Below are 17,995 nucleotides of genomic sequence, written 5' to 3'. Positions count from 1 at the left end.
TTTCGCTCATGTTACCCAGGCTGGAGTGCAATGGCGCGATCTCGGCTCACCGCAACCTCCGCCTCCTGGGTTCAGGCAATTCTCCTGCCTCAGCCTCCTGAGTAGTTGGGATTACAGGCACGTGCCACCATGCCCAGCTAATTTTTTGTATTTTTAGTAGAGACGGGGTTTCACCATGTTGACCAGGATGGTCTCGATCTCTTGACCTCGTGATCCACCCGCCTCGGCCTCCCAAAGTGCTGGGATTACAGGCTTGAGCCACCGCGCCCGGCCCTACACCAAACTTTTAAAAAGAATACTGATTTTACTAACCTTTCGAGGCTTTCTTTCTTCTTGGATTTCTTGCTCCGCCTAACCATCCGGCTCTTATAGCTGTTTCTCCTGGCTGGTCCAGTTTTGATTGATGTGTTTTCAAATGGGGTAGTAGTGATTGACACCTTATTCCCACTCTATAGAAAAGATGAGGTGGTATTAAAGAGAAATGCTGTGATGAAGCAAGATCAGAACAGAGATGAGAGATTCATAGACAAATACAAATAGAAAGGAGCATACATATAAAAGGCCTTCTGTTTCTAAATAACCCTTCAATCAAAGAAGTCCTGCCAGAATACAAACTGGGTGGAAGGCAAAATATAAAGTTTCTTTAAGAGGGTGAGCTCTGGAGTCCACAGATAGGAGTTCACATCTAAGCTGTTACCCTCCCTACACCCCAACTTCCTGTACCAGCTAACAATATAATCCTACCTATCTCCTGGGGCTCACTGGAGGATCACATGAGAGCAAGTCTGTAAAGCCTTTTGCACCCAGTGCAACACAAGGAAATAACACTATAAATAAGATAACTACTTCCACAGGTATTAAGTATTAATGTGCCCAGTGGCTGTCTGCTCTTGGTTGATTTTTCTTTTTTCTCCTTTTTGTGTTTTTCCTTTGGCCTAAAAATTGTAGAGTAAAAAACTGAATGAGACTTTTATTTTTAATTATCTTAGAAGGCTCCTTTTCTATCAACATAAAACCTGTCAGTTTGCAAAGCTGGAACATTTATGCCAGTCAGTAGGAAACCTCTTTTTAACCAGGTCATGCAGGGTAAGGTAATTTCTGGTGAGTTTCTGTGTCCTTTGTCTCAGTCCTGGGAAGGGGCTTGCTCAGCTGCTTCTAGGGATGGAACTGAGCATGGAGTCAGCAGCCAGGCCCAGGCAGGCCCAGGGCAGGTTGGTAGTCCCTGGTATCAATTACCCTTCCTGAATTTCATAATAACCAGGGAAGAAACCAGACCTTTCAAGGTCAGGGATAGCCCCGATTACCTTGAAAGTACAAGAGGTACAACGAAAAGGATCTTTTAAAAGACCCATGTCTGGAAGATACCTAGAGCTCAGCTCAATGTGGTACCAAGTGAAGGGGAGTTAGGTATGGTGGCAGCAGAGGACTGAAAAGACAGGTAATGACTGTCTTAAAGACAGCATCTAGTTTTCCCCTTGATTTGGGAAGTAGTCCATGCCACAATAAGAAGGCAATAGGAGAGTATTTTAAAAAAATCATTGAGAGGCTTACCACCCAACCACTAGTAATATTTCCTGCTGGTCTTTTTTCAAACATGTGCAAATATGCACATATGTACACATGCATTATAACTAATTTATATCTCAGTTTATTTAGAGTTCTATGTTGCTTTTTCATTTTGCACGTTATATAATTTGGAAAAAATTTTCCCTTCCCTACTGCTATTGTTTACTTTTCTTTTTTTTGAGACAGAGTTTCACTCTAGTTCCCCAGGCTGGAGTACAATGGCACCATCTCGACTCACTGCAACCTCCACCTCCCGGGTTCAAGTGATTCTCCTGCCTCAGCCTCCTGGGTAGCTGGGATCACAGGCATGTGCCATCATGCCTGGTTAATTTTGTATTTTTACTAGAGATGGGGTTTCTCTATGTTGGTCAGGCTGGTCTCAAACTCCTGACCTCAGGCAATCTGCCTGCCTCAACCTCCCAAAGTGCTGGGATTACAGGTGTAAGCCACCGTGCCAGGCCCATTATTTTCTATGTTTAAATTCTTATAAGGTTTGATGTTGTTCCTTATTTAGTTTGGTTATTTCTTTAAGAAATGATTTATTCAGTTTTATATCCAGTTTAATATTGGAAGGTCTTAGTGTTTATTATTAGTTTTAGAGTTCTTTAATTTTTTTTAACTAAAAAAAATTTGTTTTTTGAGATGGGGTCTTGTTCGGCTGCCCAGGCTGGAATGCAGTGGTGTGATTACCGCTCACCACAGCCTCAAACTCCTGGGCTTAAGCAATCCTCTTGCCTCAGCCACTGAGTGGCTGGGATTACAGGAGCACACCACCAAGGCTGACTTGGAATTCTGTTCTGTTTAAGAACATATACTTTCATATCTAATGTCATATTTGCAGAAAATATTTTAGGGAAAGGGGGGTTTAACTTTGACAAGAGAAAAAAGTTTATTTTGTTTCCTATCGTAAAATAATAAATTATACATTCTTTATGCAAGTGCCAAAACTTTAAAAATAAACTTTTATCTGATAGCAGAGATTACATTCTATTTGTTCTTTAATGAGAAAATCATTTTATAAGTCTGTAAGATCTACCATTGCAGGTTTTTTTGGAGTGGGGTCCTCTCTTCACAAGTTGAGGCCATGCTGAAATTTTAGTTTTTCCTATGGTGAAAGAAAGGGGCAACAAGCATGGGTGGAGTTCCTCTGTCACTGACGTTCTTTCAGTCTGCTTCCATGTGCAGAGTGGACGTGCAGAACCATAATAATCACTGGGCTATTCTATCACGTGTGCCACTTGAGCCGGAATCAGTTCCACTCTTTTCTAACACAATCCAGCACTGACTTCTATATCTTTATCCATAGGAGACTAACAATACTTGGCATTTTAAAAGTTTATATTTATTTTTAAACCATTTTCATACATATTCTCTAAGCCTATTTTCATAAACAAGTCATAAGGGTTGTTTGTTTTACCCTCATGGCCTAAAAGAGTTTGTTACCCTTCCTTTACAGATGAAGAAAACGGATTCTGAGACCCTGAGGTTCTTGTTTCCCAAAGCCACTGAGAGTCCAGTGGAAGAGCCCATGCTGGTTCTCTTGCTGCTCACCCCCAATCCTCCTCCTGCCAAATCCTGCTCCCTGTGGGCAGGGAATGCCCCTCCCCCACAGTCCTCTCCACCTCTCCTGAGCCTGGCACAGTGTGGGCAGGGAACGCCTCTCTCCTCCAGTCCTCTCCACCTCTCCTGAGCCTGGCACAGTGTGGGCAGGGAACACCCCTCTCCCCCAGTCCTCTCCACCTCTCCTGAGCCTGGCACAGTGTGGACAGGGAACGCCCCTCTCCCCCAGTCCTCTCCACCTCTCCTGAGCCTGGCACAGTGCATAGCTTGTACTTAGTGAGTGGTGATGAGGGAACCAGGCACATGATTGACAGGTGGCACGGTCAAAGTATAAGACTGTCAAGATAAAATGAAGAAGCTATAAACACATAAATCCTGCACATATTTATCATCAGAAAAAAGTGAAGACCAGGGCTTGCTGAGTGACAGCACATCACTAGACTGTACAAATGCTCCTTCCCCCATAAAGACAAAAACCAGTTCGGTTTCTTGTCTCTACAAATGGCTATTCCAGAGGACAGTTCATTTAACTTACAGGCATACACCAAAGACAATTTCTCTAAGGGGAAATACAAACACAAAGGATGCAGAGTACAATAATTAGGTTGGAAGTATTAATGGTTACAAAAATGGTAAATGATTGGAAAAATGATAGGTGAGATTTGGGAAGCCTGCCACCTGGTGGATCCATCCAGCTATAGCGAGTGCTACCTGAACTGCTGAAGGTGGCTTACTAGGTCGGTTTACTCACAACTAACTTTCTCTTGATTTAATGACTGACCTCCTATAGGAGAATTTCTGTGGCACTTGTTTAAAAAATAACAAAAATGTACCTGGCAGACTGTTAAATGTTCAATTAATTCACTTTAAACTACTTTCATGACTGGTACACAGCGTGAAGAAAATTAAGTTGCCGAATTGAATACAATAGCAGATGTCAGGCAGTCCAATTTCTTCTCTCAGTCTGGTTCTATGTTAGCTTATCAGTTTGGCCCTGGGTAACTCACTCAACAACTGCTTTTTCATTTCCTTCTCTGCAAAGCGCAGATGGCGGATGAGCCCCTCTGCATCCTCATCCTGGTTCAGCCCCTTCACTACCCAATCTCAGCCATCTTGCACACTTTATTCTCACATTATCCCAGGCTTCGGCCTGCTGGTTCACTTGTACACCTCACAAACCTTGAGATCTCCTGTCCTTGTGTTTACACACCTCATCATTTGGCCTAGGCTGTCCTGCACCCCTGACCATATACTGAATCGCCACCCATCTATCAAAGCCTTGCACAGATAACCCTCAATTCTTTGATGCCATTCCTGTCCACCCTGGAGAAAAGCCATCCCTCCTTCGGAACTTCTGCCGTGTTCCTTAAGTCTGTTCCTTAAGTTGAGCACTTTAATTTTCCCCTGATATTGCCATTGTTTCCCTCTGTGAACACTAGACTCTAAGTTACTGGCAACTGGAGACTTCACATGTAGAGCAGTGTGCTGTGCTAGTGGGAAGTGCAGGCTCCAGAGCTACACCGCCTGGGTGCAAACCATCTTCTGCTCCTTCCAGCAGATAAGCTCAGGCTGCTTTACAACTTCTCTCTGCTTTTGTTTTTTTCATCTGTGAAATGGGAACATTTATATTTATAGCATCTACTTCAGAGGGTAACTCTGTTTGGATTACATGTGTTTATTTCTGTAAATCGACCGACAAGAGTGTGGCAGGCATCAAGCGCTCCTGCCCTATTAACTATCATCCTTATGTGTCATTTATTTGAGATGGAATCTCGTTCTGTTGCCAGGCTGGAGTGCAGTGGCATGATCTTGGCTCACTGTAAACCCCGCTTCCTCGGTTCAGGCAATTCTCTACCTCAGCCTCCAAGTAGCTGGGATTACAGGTGCCCGCCACCATGCCCAGCTAATTTTTGTATTTTTAGTAGAGATGAGGTTTCATCATCTTGGCCAGGCTGGTCTTGAAGTCCTGAGCTTGTGATTCACCTGGCTTGGCCTCCCAAAGTGCTGGGATTACAGGCATAAGCCACTGTGCCTGGCCCGTATGTGTCATTTTTGTGTGGTCCTTGCAGTATTTTGCACAAGGTTCTGTGCATATCAGGGGCTTGACAGATATGGGAGGGTGGTAATCAAGCTATTTGATGGTCCCTATTTGAGTACACAGAAGCTCCCCAGTGTCCATGGAAAGGAGATTTCTGAAGCAGAGGCTAGTAAAGTTTTAGGGCTTCTCCTATACATTGGGGATGTAAACTAATGCTATACTTAAAAAGCATCTTGGTTGAAAAGAAAGTTTCTTGGATCACAGAAGTTAAGCCTGGCTAATGGGAACAGGTAACAGGACTGGGCCAAGTATCGTCTCCAACTGTAACTCTAGTGGGTGAAGAACGACCTTGGTCTACTTACAAAGTTTTTCCTAGAAAGACTGACGCTGCCTAAAAGCTTTCCTCATGGCAGGAAAGCTTTGAAGTGAAGCTGAAAGAGAACACTGTCAAGGATTCACATAGCCAATGGGGAGCTGAACTGGATAACCATGACACTTTATAACTGCATGGATCTAGGATGCTGAATGACTTTGGACAAGTTTGCCTGTGCATGGAAGTCAGTGCTTCCATAGCAAGTTCACTTTCAAGTTGTGAAGGTAAATGAGACCAAATGTGAATTTATGAAACATGGAAAATGCTTCCTATATTTATAACCCAAAAGACAAACACTGTACATGTAGTCATGCAGTTCTAAGGCTATACCTACATCCCTCTGTCAAAACTTCTCCACTTTTTTCTAAGAGTGCCATGACATTCCATACAAGACATTCTCTGCAAGAATAAAACACTGTGTAAACAGCATCTGAGAGTATCACAATATAGCCAACTTCCCTGCTGTTAACCCAATGATGGCACACAGGAGCCCAGCACTGACACTAGTCACTTAATACTCTGTTTTCAAGAGTCATTGGTTAAATTTGGAAGAAAGCTGAATGATTACACAGTTCACTGGGAGGATAATTAAATCCCTTGTATCCTCTTGGTTTCATGACATTGCTTACTCCTCTCGAGCGCTTCCTTTATGACAGGCAGAATGCTCTTTGGATTTGTGACAGAGTATACCATGGCTTCAAAGGGCGCCAATGGCTCTCCACTCCACTATATTTAAGCAATTTCAGTGACAGCACTGACTGCATCCAGGAATGCAGGCTTTGGGTTGTGCAAGGTTCTTCATAACCAGATGAGGGCAAGATAATAGAAATGGCATCATCTGAGTCTGCTAAGAGACTTTGCCAGAGTCCTCTAGGGAAAATACACATTCAGATTTCACAGAAGCAGGAAGAGAAGTGTTTTTTTTTTTTTTTTTTGAGACGGAGTTTCACTCTTGTCACCCAGGCTGGAGTGCAATGGCGCGATCTCGGCTCACCACAACCTCCGCCTCCTGGGTTCAGGCAATTCTCCTGCCTCAGCCTCCTGAGTAGCTGGGATTACAGGCGCGCGCCACCATGCCCAGCTAATTTTTTGTATTTTTAGTAGAGACGGGGTTTCACCATGTTGACCAGGATGGTCTCGATCTCTTGACCTCGTGATCCACCCACCTCGGCCTCCCAAAGTGCTGGGATTACAGGCTTGAGCCACTGCGCCCGGCCTCAATATATATTTCAATATATTTTTTCTTATTCTGATGTTGTTAACCATAACTTTATATTCTAAAGTCAGCAAGTAGCAAATCGAATAACTGAACAGAACTATCTAAGAGGATCAGTGTGTGTCCTTTCTCTCTCTCCATTTATAGTCATGCTTCCTGTGACCTTCTTACTCCATAGGCTCTATTCAGCCAACATTTTAAATAGAAATTGATCCCTATTTAATTTGTATGGAGGAGAGAGAGGTCTAATAATTGCCAGAACCTCTTCTTTCACTATCACTTACTTTCTATAACTTATAGTACATATGTATATATTTACAATGTTGTCTTTCAAAAGAACTCTAACTCTCAGACTGTACCTTCAGATCGAACCTCACAGTTTAATACAATTTTGTCTTCTACTATACGAGAATAAAACCTGCTAGAAGTTCCTGAAGAAAGTCACATTTAAGACAGGTGACTTCCAAACAGATGTCACTGTGTGAGGTATACATACAAAGAGAAATCTTAGTACTTAACAATTTAGAATGAGAAGCAAAATTAAATTAGGGAATGAATACGCAGATAGAAGGACATTATTTCATGACATAAAACAAGAAATCATAATGTCTTTGTTGTAAGATTAAACCCGAGATGACTGAATACTTTCTCAGTACTGAGACATAGGTGTGCCATAGGGAAATCAATCTCCCAGTACTAGCCCCTTTGGGCTACCTGCCTCATCCGCATGATCCTGACATAAAAGATACAATACCTTCAGTAGGAGCTCTATAACTTCTGTGTGGACAAGTCCATGCACCGGTTCTCCATTGATGTGTGTGATAAGATCTCCAGCCTTCAGTCCTAACTGGCATGCTGGACTTCCTTCTTCTACGTTCTAAAGTCCAAGAGGAGAGGATATTTGTAGGCAAACAAATGACAACTCTTAACACCTACTGTGTCTTCTGGAATGAGTTAATTAGCAAGTGTCCTAAGCTTCTAATAGAAAATCTAAAAGGTATGGTTACTATTCCTATTCTGTCATTATTCTAAAATAGGAAACTTTCTATGGTACTTAGAAATTTTCAGGTGGTTCAGACTGAAAGTACCGGAGCCACAAAGAAAAAAAAAAATGAATGACCAAAACATTTCAGGTGATTTGAGAAGACAATTTTTAAAAAGAAGGCCGGTGGCTCACGCCTGTAATCCTGGCACTTTGGGAAGCTGAGGAGGGTGGATCATGAGGTCAGGAGTTCGAGACCAGCCTGACCAACATAGTGAAGCCCCATCTCTACTAAAAATACAAAAATTAGTAGGGTGTGGTGGCATGTGCCTATAATCCCAGCTACTCAGGAGGCTGAGACAGGAGAATTGCTTGAACTCAGAAGGCGAAGGTTGCAGTGAGCTGAGATTGCTCCCCTGCACTCCAGCCTGGGTGACAGAGTGAGACTCTGTCTCAAAAATAAAAATTAAAGAAAGCTAGGATAAAAAGAAAAAGTAAAACAAGGAAGGAAACAGGATTGCCTTTGACTATTTCTATCAGTTTGGTATGTAAGAAAGAAGAATCAAATATAAAAACTGGACAGAATTATGAGACGTTAGCTTTTGCTAAATTCAATTCCAACATATACATACAGGGATGTAAGTATATGAAACAGGTCCCAAATGCAAGCTTAAAAGTAAACACATTTGCTATTTATCAGCCAACTTATCCACTCTGCAGCTTGGCTGGAAATGAAAAATCCCAAGTGCAAGGCATGCAGGACTTACCCAAACGATATGGTGCACTGTATAGATGTCACTGTCTCCCACATACACCCGGATGGCTCGGATGGTAAAGCCGTAGTTCTTCCCTGAACTATGGATCACAATCGGCTGATGTGGACTGGCAGAAGCTGCTGAGGAATCTCGGCTTGGAGAGGAATCTCGTGAAGAAGAAGGGTCCGAGGACAGGGAATGGGGAGACATTGGACTTCCCAGAGGGGAAACAGCAAACATATCTGTAATGAAGAAGCCAGTTGTCAAAGCCCATGTGGTGCACACAGGCATCCATGCAGCCAACCCTCACCACATGAGCCCTGCCGGGACTGGGAGCACAGTCACAACACAAATCCTTTTGTTTCCAATAGCAAAATAAAGACGAAATAATATAAAAATGTTTCTTATCAGTACTAGCCTGAATTCTAAAACTGCCAAACTTTAAGAGTGTTGCCATTTTAACTAGTTTTTTAGTTAATACTCTCATGTTATAGTTTTTTAGTTTCTATGCTAATTAAAAGACATCACAAAGATTACTTTCTGGCTGTGACATTTTTACTTAATGTTTTATTTTGAGAAATAAATTATAGATGCACGTATTTCAAGTATGTCTTCATGTGGAGAAGACTATACAGTCTGTAGAAGACTATACAGTATCTGTATTATAGTAACAGATACTGAATTCCAAACTCTTCACTAAACAATTTTAAGATGGTTCTTTTCAACACACATAGGCAGGAAAGCAATTTATCAATTTACCAGCTGATTTCTACAATGTTATTGAATGAATACTGATTAAAGAATTTTAATTGGCCAGGTGCAGTGGCTAACAACTGTAATCCCAGCACTTTTGAAAGGCCAAGGTGGACTTGTCACTTGAACCCATGAGTTCAAGACCAGCCAGGTAACATGGCAAAACACTGTTTCTACAAACAATCCAAAAAAATTAGCCAGGAATGGTGGCACATGCCTGTAGTCCCAGCTACCTGGGAGACTGAGGTGAGAGGATCACCTGAGCCTAGGAAGTTGAGGCTGCAGTAAGCTGTGATTGTACCAGGGCACTCCAGCCTGGGCAACAGAGCAAGATCCTGTCTCAAAAAAAAAAAAAAAAGAAAGGAAAAAAAATTTTAATCAAGAAAACAATGAAGTGGTGACTTCTCTATAAACGAACATTACTGTGGTGACAACTGATTCTCTTCATGTATTACTTGCAATTCTAATAAGGTTTCTGAGAGGATAATGCAGGTGAAGTAAAGAAACCTGAAGAGGATCTCAGTGCATATTCCAAACCACCAATTCTACTGCTTTCTCTGTTTTACAAGCAAACTGCTATGCTCTGAATGTTTGTGTCCCCCTAAAATTTCGATGTAGAAATCGAACCTCCAAGGTGATGGTTTTAGGTGGGGCCTTTGGGAGGTGATTAGGTCCTGAGGGCTCTGCCCCTAATAAATTAATTAGTGCCCTTACAAAAGAGGCTAGAGAGAGCTTGTTCTTCCCTTCCGCCATGTGAGGACATAGAGAAGGTGCCGTCTATGAGGAACAAGCCCTCGCCAGGCGCTGAAACTGTTGGCACCTTGATCTTGTACTTCCCAGGCTCAGAACTGCGATCAACAAACTCTGTTGTTTATACCTTACTCAGTCTAAAGTATTTTGTTATAGCAGCAGAAATGAACTAAGACACAAATACACATTTATTTTTAGTTCATATCCCTGTTTCATCTATGTTAATCTAAACAGATCTTAACTGGTCCTGTAAAACTGTGTGTGCACGTGCACTTGAGAAAAGGCAGAATAATCTAGAAAACATGATGAGGTTTAAACATGAGCTCAGTTGGAGCCAGGCTACAAAGTTCCCAGTGCTACCGAAGGCTCATTAGAGTGTGGTTGAGTTCCACTGTGGCTATTGCAAGCTGAAGGTATCCATATTACCCACTATTTCAATTCTTATGCTTGTTCAGAGAGCAAAGCCAACAACTGTTATCACTACCCATGCTCCTTCCTTCTCTGACTTCATGTAGCATCTTGGTTCTCTTCTGCTGGCTCCCTCCTGACTAATCAAAGGACACGTGAAGAGATGCATGCTGGCAGGCAGGGAACTTCAAGACATGCAGATGGGAGGAGGACATGTGGACACACACAGATCCAAACTGCTGAAAGGCCAGGTGCCCTGTTCTTTACCTTCTGATGGTCTCCCTTATTTTCCCAAATTGAATACTTTCTTTATTCTGTCAAAGTATGGGCTTTCCCACCAGCTTTCAAAACTACACTGGACAATATCCAACTTACCTTCCTAACTGTGCAGCTGCAGTGGGACCATCATCAGGTTATAAAGAGTCACACAGACTAGGGTTACAGGTGTTTGTTTTATGGTGTTAAATGGGACACCTCCCAGAAACTGAATCTGCTAGAGTGAGCACTACTCCCAAATAAGCATTTGTTTATGTCAAATTTCTTTCTATACAAATATGAAATTTTAAAAACATAAACAATCCCTTTTATACATGGTCTGTATTCTTCCAAAAACAAGCCATCTGCAATATAATTGGAGTCCCATTCTACTCTCTTCTTGTCATTTGAGTGATATCACAACCATCAGGGTGTATATTTCATTTCCGCCAGTGGGATACTACAGACTTAGTGATCAGTAGAGGCAAAACCAGTCTGTGGGAAAATACTACAACTCAACAAAACCTTAATTAAGCCCAGTTTTCCAAAACAGGGCAGAAGATGGTTTGCTACCAGTAGGAGGAAGGATAGCTCAACTGACAGGGTTGGGCAAACCCGGAATTTCAATACTGTCTGTGACTCTATCTCCAGAAATGAAAAGCTTATGTTCTTTATCTATTTTCCTCATTAATTAGATGAGAAAAAGCATATACTTAGATATCTAAAACAAAGGTTGTAAGCAGCTCTATAAAGTGTATAAATTATATGCGGTCTGGAGAAAAAAAATTATTCAAGGAAGGAAAATTTATCACTTAACTTGGAGGAAGAAAAGAAAAGGAAAGGAAACAAAACAGAAATAAGCTTTTATGGAAAGGAAGCCTCTCTTGTACCCCTGATGCAGAAAGTAAGATGAAATAGGCCAAAATGCTCCTTGGGGGCCCTACCAATCCTGCAGAGAAAATTCGGGGTTTGCAGGCAGAAGCTCTCAAGAGCTGTCCTGGGACATGACCCGTTATTACTTCAAGCAATCTTGCATCTCACTCAGCATTCCAAATTGGGAGAGGAGGGACGGGACCACATGCACAAATCACACAATTTCATGCAAGTAGTATCTCTCTACCTCCTGGGATCATGAGGGACAGAGCACTGGCAGAGAGGGACTTTGTGACTTTCCCCGAGATTTTCTTTTTTTCTGTGCTTTCTAATCGCTGCCGAGCCATGTGAGAAGTGGGTTCACTGGATGGCTTTGAAGAATTATCTGTACTGTCCACACACTCGCTTCGTCCATTTATCTGATCCAAGTGCTCTGAAAAACTGCCAACTGTACAAAGAAGAAGGGATAAACACGTTCAGGAAACTCTAGCCTAGGAGAGGTGGGAAGAGGGGAAGACAGAGAGAGCAGGAAGAGTAAATGCCGGAAAACATACTCCTATGTGGCCAGTAGAAAGTCCAATCAGTGTCAGGCGAACATTAACAACATGTGATTGGTTTGACAAAGGTGATGGGGAGGAGGAAGAGATGGAAGAGGTGACTATTCAGGCTTCGTTCTACCTGTACACCAGTCTGCTAATTCTCAATCCATGACTCCATTTAACCAGAGGAATTAATTTCTTTCAACAATCTATATTTTTGAAAGCTTGAAGAGATAAATTCTGGTGCTTCTACCCCTTACACCATGAAAGGCTGGGCTACAAATCAAACATTACCTCCCAAACACCATGGCCACCTACTTCATACTGTGATTACCCTATGATACTGATGATTATCATTATCAATGCTGTTAATCCTAATTTTGACGCATGGACTTTTTTCATCACTCCCTGTAGACTTTTGTGGACTCCCTGTCGGTGCTCTTAGAATACACCTCATACTAGGCTCAGGAATGTAACTGATAGAAAAGTGCCTAACGTGTCTCTTCTCACTTCTCAGCCCATATACCTCCTTTCATTCTAAGCTCCCTGTACATTTGGAAGGACAAGCAAGACAACGGATGTTACTCCCTCCATTACTGAAGCTTACTCCATCCTGCTGGCTTTTAATCCAGTGTATCATATGCTGCTCCATCTTCATGTTATTTCCTCGCCCTTCTAAACCTCACCTTCTTTACTTTTAATTTTGTTAATCTTTAATATAAACTGGAGTTATTTTTAACTTAAAAAAATTGGGACTTCCCTCAACAACGGAGCACAAAAGAGGATTAACATGGAGGTGTGGGGGGAACTGGAACATCACTGGTGCTGAGCTGGTGAATGCAGAGGCCAAGAGTAAAGAAGGCTCTGCAGCAGGGTGACATGTTGAGTCCCCCAGAGAGAAGCTGAGCAGCTATTCCTTTTGATTTGTCCTACTCTTTCTTTCCCAGGTTATGGGTTTTCTATCTTCCTTCCCTTTAAAAACATCATTGATAGCACATTTTTGTCCATCCAGGAGAGACAATACTCATCTCATTTTTACTTCTAAATGCTACATTATAAGCCCCCTGTGCTTAAAAGCCATCAACTCTCTCATCACTTTTATAGATACGATCCATGCAGAGTATTTCACACCACTATAAATGACCCTTTGAAAGGCCAGCCAGCACATTTTGAAGTGCTGCCCACGTGATACTCTGCATAGGAAAAGGTTAGACAACTAGCGTTTCTCATACACTACTATGTGGACACAACTCAGCTGTAAAACCGTAGTGTGGCCCAAGCTCATGGACAAAGTACAGACCTTACATCTGTGGTCAAGGCTAAGGGAAGCTAGGGACTCGGGACAGTGGCTTTAGGCACAGCACACTTCGTGGTCATCTACTATGCGTATGTACAGGAAGAGACTCGTGGACTTCCACATAACAGCCATCTGACCAACAAAGGAAGATAATCTTAAGGCAAATGTTAATCTTTTTATTCCTATATGCTAGGCAAATATCAATGTTTTTACTTTTATATTCTTATTTAACAGTATATACCATTCTCTTACAGAAATCAACTATGGAAGGACTTGATAAAAACTGCTTTGCAAGTAATAAATCTCATCTCGCAAAACTTATGTTTTTCTTTGAGTAAGGTACACACTTCCTTCTTTGTACTTTGGTTTGGATGGGATCACTGACAAGTATAAAATGAAAAGCTGAATCTCTTTACAATGAGTAATTATTGGATACCTTCGAGCCTGACACCTAGGACTTCAAGACTTTTATTTTTCATGGCTTCAAATACAATGTAGTCATGAAAAAAGGGAAAGAGGTATAAAGTTGGACTTCCCTAAATGCCAGAGTGTGGATACACAACCTTGTGTCACCTCTCCCTCTTGCCTCTGCCATCTCATTTTGCAGCACTGCATATAAACATGTGCTTCTTTTCTGCCAATGGTAGATAATGTCACCTTAATGTTCTCTAAATGTCAAGGGTTCTTTCTTTTTGGTGGTGGAGCAATATAAAAATCAACAAATTTAATTTTACTACAGTCACGGTTTTCAGACTCCCTAATTACCCTTGGCTATAAGCAAATCAGCTCATCTCTCTATTCTGCGCAGCCCCCAAGGCCTTTGATTATTTTTAGTGTGTATATGGGGGAGACAGAGAGAGAGAGAAAGACGGTTTGAATCTATTAATCAAAATGCATGGCAGGACCTAGGTGGATTTTTTTTTTAAATTATGAGAGTAATCAATCAAATGCTTAGACACGATTCCTCTCCCTTCTCCTCCTACCTTTCTGGTAGTGGGTAGGCTGAGGTGACTAAGAGATAGTAAATAGTTCACTATATCAAGAAGAAATTTTAAATGAAGGTGAATATACTCTATTCAGAGCAAAGTAAGAGCCAGATAAAGGCCTTTGTAACCAGGAATGGAAAATGCCAAGGTATCTACATGTGATCTGAGCATCAACATGAGCTAGAGATGGTCAGGAATCTTAGTCTAATAAGTTGCCTTTACACTACTTCCTCATTGCTGTTCTCTTAGCTTTACGGTTAGGATAAGTAGAATTATGCAACATGAAAACAAAACTGAGGTGAAGACAAAGAAGAAAGTTCAACATTATTTTTCCCCACAATAAACTGTAAGGACATGTGAAGCTTCACAGATCCAAACTTATTTCACAGAGGTTGAAATAAAACCAGCCCATAAAATTTGTTTTTCTTGAAATGATTTTTAAAAAGCTTATACTATGAATATTCAGTTAGTTCAAAAAAATGTTGATGAAAAATCTTGGAATCATTCATGGTTATCAATACAGCATATTTAATGTAGCTTAATGGAAACATTTATTATAGCAATCCTATGCCATATCCATCTTTTATTTTCTGAAAAAGCATAAATACACATTACTCTATGGAAGAATATGCTGTGCATAAAATTTTTATAAACCAAATGATATTTTAAATGAACTTAAAAGGTTTGTTCTTGAATTAATTGCAAGTTTGATTATCTAGTGAGGATACCATTACTAAGGACCAGCAAGTATCCATGATATATTAAGTTCCTTAAAAATCTGTGAAGACACTGTTCTTCTTGTTAGGAAGGTTACATCACACAAAGGTAACATCAAAAAAGTACTTTCAAAGCCCCAAGCCCCCATGACTGCCTCCCATACACACAATGATGTCTCAGGAGTTTCTTATTCCAATTATCCAGAGATGGGGAAGGTAATTTTTGTCTGCAGTGGAGTTATTTCATATGCATGTAAAATACCAATTTAAATCTCAGTATTTCTGACCCCCCTTTCCCCTCCTCAGTCCTAGATGTACCAGGACAGCATTAAGTGTCTTACTGCACTCAGCTTGAGTCTCGTGTGGAGAGAGAAATTATTTCGTACAACATAATCCCTTAACAAAAGCCAACTCCATCAAATAAGCAACCATCCATTTCAATGCTAGAGAGAAACCTGGCTTTACACTGTGTCTTATGGTTGATTCAAGATATCTTCAAGTGTAATTCTGACAAGTTGACTACCGATACTGGCTCTTACACTGAACTTTCAGTTAGATACAACTGCATAAGACATACCTTTGAATCAACAGCTGAGAACATGCTCCCTTAGCACGTTCTAACTTCCCTCAAAAGATCCCCTGCAACCTGGCTGAGAAAGCGAAGTTTGGCCCCAAGGTTAAACTGAAATAAGAACAGTTTGCTACCTGGCTGTGCACTCAGAAGGGGTCTGAGATATCTGATGTTAGTTCTCAGGAGATTGTGTCCCAAGCCTAAGGACTGAGACCATGGAGAAAGTCTAGCAGCATAAAACAGGCATCCTTACTGCCTGGCGAGGCCAGCCCTAGGAGACACTTAGTGTGGTGAGGAGGATGTCAGGCACCACAGCCAGGGGCTTACCTGACAGGGTAGAGCTGCTGATGGTGCTGGCTGGGGTGGTGACCTCAGGCTCCTCCTGGGCACACTCTTCAGGAGGAAGGGCTGGCTTTCCTGGCTCCTCATGGGGGTCTCCAGGGCAGGAGGCAGCTTCATCTTGTTCTCCCTCTGTTGAAATAGCCAGTTTGGGAAGTAGGCCAGAACTGAGTTTATGTCTGTTGCTTTCAGTATCTGAAGAGTTGGATGTTGATAGCTGTTGCCTTAAAAACAAAACCAAAGTCATACATACATACATACTAGAAAACTGTGTTCAAGGTGAGTTGTGGAAGAAACCAGGTGAAAATGGGACTTGGGTCAGCCTAACCAGGACATGTGTAGTGCAATGGTTCTTAATGTGTGGTGCCCAGAGCAACAACATCTGCATAATCGGGGTACCTGTTAGAAATGCACATTTTCAGGCCCCACCCTAGATCTATTGGATCAGAAACTCTGGAGGTGGGCCCAGAGATCTGTGTGTTAACAAGCCTCCCATGTATTCTGAAGCTCACTGAAGTTTAAGAAATGCTGCTCTAGTAGCTATTGCTTATATTACTTAAGAGGCGTTTCACATACATTTCAGAATATTCTGAACTCCAGCTCAGTGTTTCTGTGGATGGCAAGGTTGTGCTTTTGGTTTTGTCCCCAGAGTCTTCCTTCTCTTCTGCTGAATTCTGAGTGATTCGATCTATACTGCTGAAAACCTGGAAGGCAAATAATCGGTGCTTATTATCATCTACTAGAAAGAGTTTGTCAGAAAAACACTCCAAGTCTTGGGAGAAAAACCTGAGAGGATAACTAAATTCTGAACGGAAATTGTGAATTGTGTATTCAGAAAGTAATTTCCAGTATTGTTGAACAGAATCCTGAGAGGAAGGGTCAGAGAGAAAGAGAGAGTGAGAGCGCGTGTGTGTGTGTGTGTGTGTGTGTGTGTGTGTGTGTGTGTGTGTGTGTATGTGCTTGTGTGTGTGTACATATATATGAATAGGGAGCTATGAATTCATCACCCTCTCATCATATCTTGTTGCGGACTTTGTATCTGCAAACACAATTCATTCACAGATGCATTGGAGTTTCTAGGCCTTGGGATCAATGCACATCTTGATTACTTTCTAACTATGAAGTCAATTGGAAAAAGAAAACAACAGAGAAAAAGATTTAATGGCCACCAGTCAGGGCTAGGAAGAAGAAAAATGAATTGGAATTGAGTGCAAACAGAATAAATTATCTGTTTCAAGACTGGGTGGTGGTGTGGCAGGGATGCAGTGCACATTTGGTTATAAAAGCCTGAGGTATTTGCTTGGCTTACAAATCACATACATAGACAGGCAGCTTCCTATGCGGTACTGGGATTCCTGAAGGGGATCAGAACGCAGGCAAGCCCAAGGTCTCAGCTACCTCTGAATCTCTGTTGTCTCATAGGAAGGAGAGAAGGTAACAAGGGGATCTAAGAGCCTAGGGCAGGAAGCACTCCCTACTGCCCTGCTCAGACACGTGCTGCTCTGATAGGAATGGTTCTCAGGCCTCCTATAATCTACTAGGAATAGAAGGAAAGTGGCTAAAGAACAGCAAACAGTGGGAAAATGAAATACCCACTAAGGCAAAGAGGGAACGGGGTTTAGGGGTTGGCTTTGACAGATCAGAGAACAGTCCTCGTCTGAGCCCACACTTAGCAAAACTTCTGCCCTGGGTCTAGGACAGACAGGCTATTACCTTCTCCCAAGAAATCCTTACCTCTATGCCATTCCCATAAACGGGGAGGGTAGTGCTGGCCAATTTGCAGGTACATCTAGGTAATCATTTCAAAAAAGCTACAGAGCACTTTAAAGTCACTAAATGTTATAGAAAAGCTAAACAATAATCATGGAAAATGTCATGGCAACAGAAAATACATAGCTACTGAAAATAGCAAAAGGGAGGTAGAGTGCCCTCAGGTTGATTTCCGTTTTTCCTAGGGCCCTGTACTGCCTCAGAATTATCACTTTTCTTTGTTTTGATGTTTTTTTTTTTTTTTTTTT

At 41.7% G+C, this 17,995-nt stretch overlaps 1 protein-coding gene across 11 annotated transcripts in view; it reads right to left on the bottom strand.

Moving 5' to 3' along the window:
• Positions 1–17,995, bottom strand: part of LOC108292769 (microtubule-associated serine/threonine-protein kinase 4) — a 347,164-nt gene that overhangs the window by 8,974 nt on the left and 320,195 nt on the right. For 9 of the 11 annotated variants that reach the window (XM_037733236.1, XM_037733235.1, XM_017513848.2 and 6 more), the window contains 6 exons: positions 16,554–16,681; positions 15,966–16,201; positions 11,777–11,977; positions 8,503–8,732; positions 7,508–7,630; positions 313–449 (listed from right to left, as the gene is read on the bottom strand). In XM_037733236.1, the coding sequence (XP_037589164.1) occupies positions 313–449; positions 7,508–7,630; positions 8,503–8,732; positions 11,777–11,977; positions 15,966–16,201; positions 16,554–16,681 (1,055 nt within the window). The remainder of the gene's footprint in view (positions 1–312; positions 450–7,507; positions 7,631–8,502; positions 8,733–11,776; positions 11,978–15,965; positions 16,202–16,553; positions 16,682–17,995) is intronic. The other 2 variants (XM_037733238.1, XM_017513851.2) reach the window with 1 other exon arrangement.

This window comes from Cebus imitator, unplaced genomic scaffold, assembly GCF_001604975.1.
Source record: "Cebus imitator isolate Cc_AM_T3 unplaced genomic scaffold, Cebus_imitator-1.0 Scaffold506, whole genome shotgun sequence".
NCBI lineage: Eukaryota > Metazoa > Chordata > Mammalia > Primates > Cebidae > Cebus > Cebus imitator.
The sequence above is the reverse complement of the archived record's forward strand: the minus strand, read 5'-3'. Positions and strand labels throughout refer to the sequence as shown.